This window comes from Pyxicephalus adspersus, chromosome 4, assembly GCF_032062135.1.
Source record: "Pyxicephalus adspersus chromosome 4, UCB_Pads_2.0, whole genome shotgun sequence".
Classification (NCBI taxonomy): Eukaryota; Metazoa; Chordata; class Amphibia; order Anura; family Pyxicephalidae; genus Pyxicephalus; species Pyxicephalus adspersus.
This window is the reverse complement of record NC_092861.1, coordinates 22,423,027-22,425,327: the sequence shown is the minus strand read 5'-3', so window position 1 is coordinate 22,425,327 and position 2,301 is coordinate 22,423,027. Positions and strand designations below refer to the sequence as shown.

The window sequence follows — 2,301 nt, the reverse complement described above, 5'->3', positions numbered from 1 at the left end:
TGTATTGTATTGTAATTTATTACAACATGATCCTAAAAAGACTTGACACCATCCAATCATCAGCAAAGAGTCAAGTGGAGGGCACACTTACCCTGTTATAGAAAGGATGCTGTGGACCAGTCATACCACTATAATAGCTGCTGGGGGGCTGTGGAGATACAACACCACCAGGGAATGGGCCATTAAATGATGAGGAGGAGCAGACAGAGGAGGGCTGGCTGAAAACAGAGGCTGCTCTTGGTGGAGCATCTTGCAAAGGTAATGTAGGATAAGGGAAACCTCCGATGTTCATCTGATCTCTGGCTGCACGCACATCTGAAATGGAAAGGACATTTAGGGATACATTTCGGTCTACTCTGCTACTTTGTTACTTTGATTACTTCATAATCCGCTACTTTGTGTTTTTTTTTTTAACCAGGGTTACCAGTGGGGTTCCTGACTTTGTGGACCAGGGCAGATTTTTTCCTTTCAGTTTAAGTACCCTCCTTTGTGACCTTGCAATATTATATTAAGGATCGGATGCCAAACATAATTGTCCATAAGTGTCCAGCAACAAAATTTTAGGTTTGTAATGTGAAAGATAATGGAAGTTCAGGATCATGAATTATGTGCTTTTTTAAAGTTTCAATTTTTGTATTAATTTTCATTTAGTTTCACAAACAAATCAAACATACATATATATCTCAAGCCATATCAAAATATATTCTAGAGGTCTACAATAAATCTATGATAACATTATAATACAAATGTCACCTTTCATTTTCCATCTATTGGACCTACCAGTCCCATGAATTCTACTATTTCTCCAACCATAAGTGCTTATTGCTAACCCCATTTTCGTTAACTGATTTTATTTGTTAACTCCCCCCCTCTTTAACCCCTCATTAATTCCCCTTTACTTTATCTTGTCCTAGTTATGTGCTTTTTTAATTAAACACAAGTCCTAATGGTCAGTTCCACATAACCATTACAGACCACATAGTTTGCATAAGCATTTATTCTTTTACATTGAGTTCACGCTTACCTGCAATGATCTCTCGAAGTTTTGGATCCAGATTTACTGTACATGGTAAGAAGGTTTTGACATCTCTTGCAACGAGAACAGGTGTCCTAGATGAAAGGAACACTTCAAAATTTCGGATGTCTGCATCGATTTCCAGGAGTGGTTCCACATCTTTTGTTGTTGGGATATTTTTAGAAATTCTAAAGAGGAGAAAATGAAATCTAAGTTATAGTACCACTGCTATGAAAAAGGGGACATCATTTACAGGTCTCTTCTGCAGGATTTAGAAAATATTTTATGGGTACTGCTGTTGAAAACACGATTAAGAGAATTACCCCTGGCCCATTGGTCAGATCATCCGATTCCTAACAGAATATTAGGCACCACAAAGTGACTTCATGAGAGCATTAAGAAAACTTCACTAAATGCTGGCAAAACTGAAAAATACTCAGAAGCAATAAATGCATTCTAGGCATTTCATTTTTTATATAGCAAGGTGAAAAAGGTACATGCCTTAAAAATTTGGTAAACAGAATAAAAGCCCCTCCCCCCAAACTCATGCATAGTATTTCAACTGAAGCATTTTCTCATCCACTTAAACATTTAAGTAGTGTTTAAAATTCATAAATGACAGCTGATCACATTGAAACTTTTGAAAGTTTTACTTGCAAAGCTTTCATGGATTTGCCAGAACAGATCCATGAACGACATCGGACGAGCGCAGTACACACGTCAAATTCTTGTCCGATATCAGCCCTGAGAGGATAATCAGACGAAAATCTGATGTGTGTACGTAGCCTAAAGACGGTCCAAGCGCTAGCTAGATACAGAGACATGCTCTGGTAGCAGCCAAATACCTGTAAAGAGGTTTAAGGGCCTTTAAAATGACCAAAAAATTTAAAATATTGCATCAAAAATAATCTAAGCTGTTTTCAATGATTAAAAACACACCATGTAAACAGATGCAAAAATCAGCACAATATGGTTTACAGTGTTAACGGACTTAAAATAATAGAACCAATTGTTTCTGAAATCTGCAATATCAAAGTGCAAAAAGCAGAAACGATAGAAATGAAAAAATAAAATACTCCTTGAGTTTATGAGCAATAAACTGTACTGTTTATGACTCAACCAGTAAATTCAACTTTAACTACCAAGCAATAACACATCTACCAAGGGGAGCAAAAATATATTGCTAAAAAAAAAATGTGCAAAGCAAGCAGTCCACTTGTGCTGATTCTACCCAATTCACTTTGTTATAGCACTGAGGTCAGTTAATATAGTTTAGGAAAAAAAAA

At 36.5% G+C, this 2,301-nt stretch overlaps 2 protein-coding genes across 4 annotated transcripts in view; both read right to left on the bottom strand.

Moving 5' to 3' along the window:
• ITGB1BP1 (integrin subunit beta 1 binding protein 1) overlaps positions 1 to 2,301 on the bottom strand; it is a 488,766-nt gene that overhangs the window by 106,400 nt on the left and 380,065 nt on the right. The gene's annotated exons all lie outside the window — the stretch shown is intronic.
• The window catches only part of LOC140328169 (kinase D-interacting substrate of 220 kDa-like), a 56,420-nt gene that overhangs the window by 15,464 nt on the left and 38,655 nt on the right, over positions 1 to 2,301 (bottom strand). For all 3 annotated transcript variants that reach the window (XM_072407550.1, XM_072407551.1, XM_072407552.1), the window contains exons 14-15: positions 1,025 to 1,203; positions 92 to 315 (exon numbers count right to left, since the gene is read on the bottom strand). In XM_072407550.1, coding sequence (XP_072263651.1) covers positions 92 to 315; positions 1,025 to 1,203 — 403 coding nt within the window. The remainder of the gene's footprint in view (positions 1 to 91; positions 316 to 1,024; positions 1,204 to 2,301) is intronic.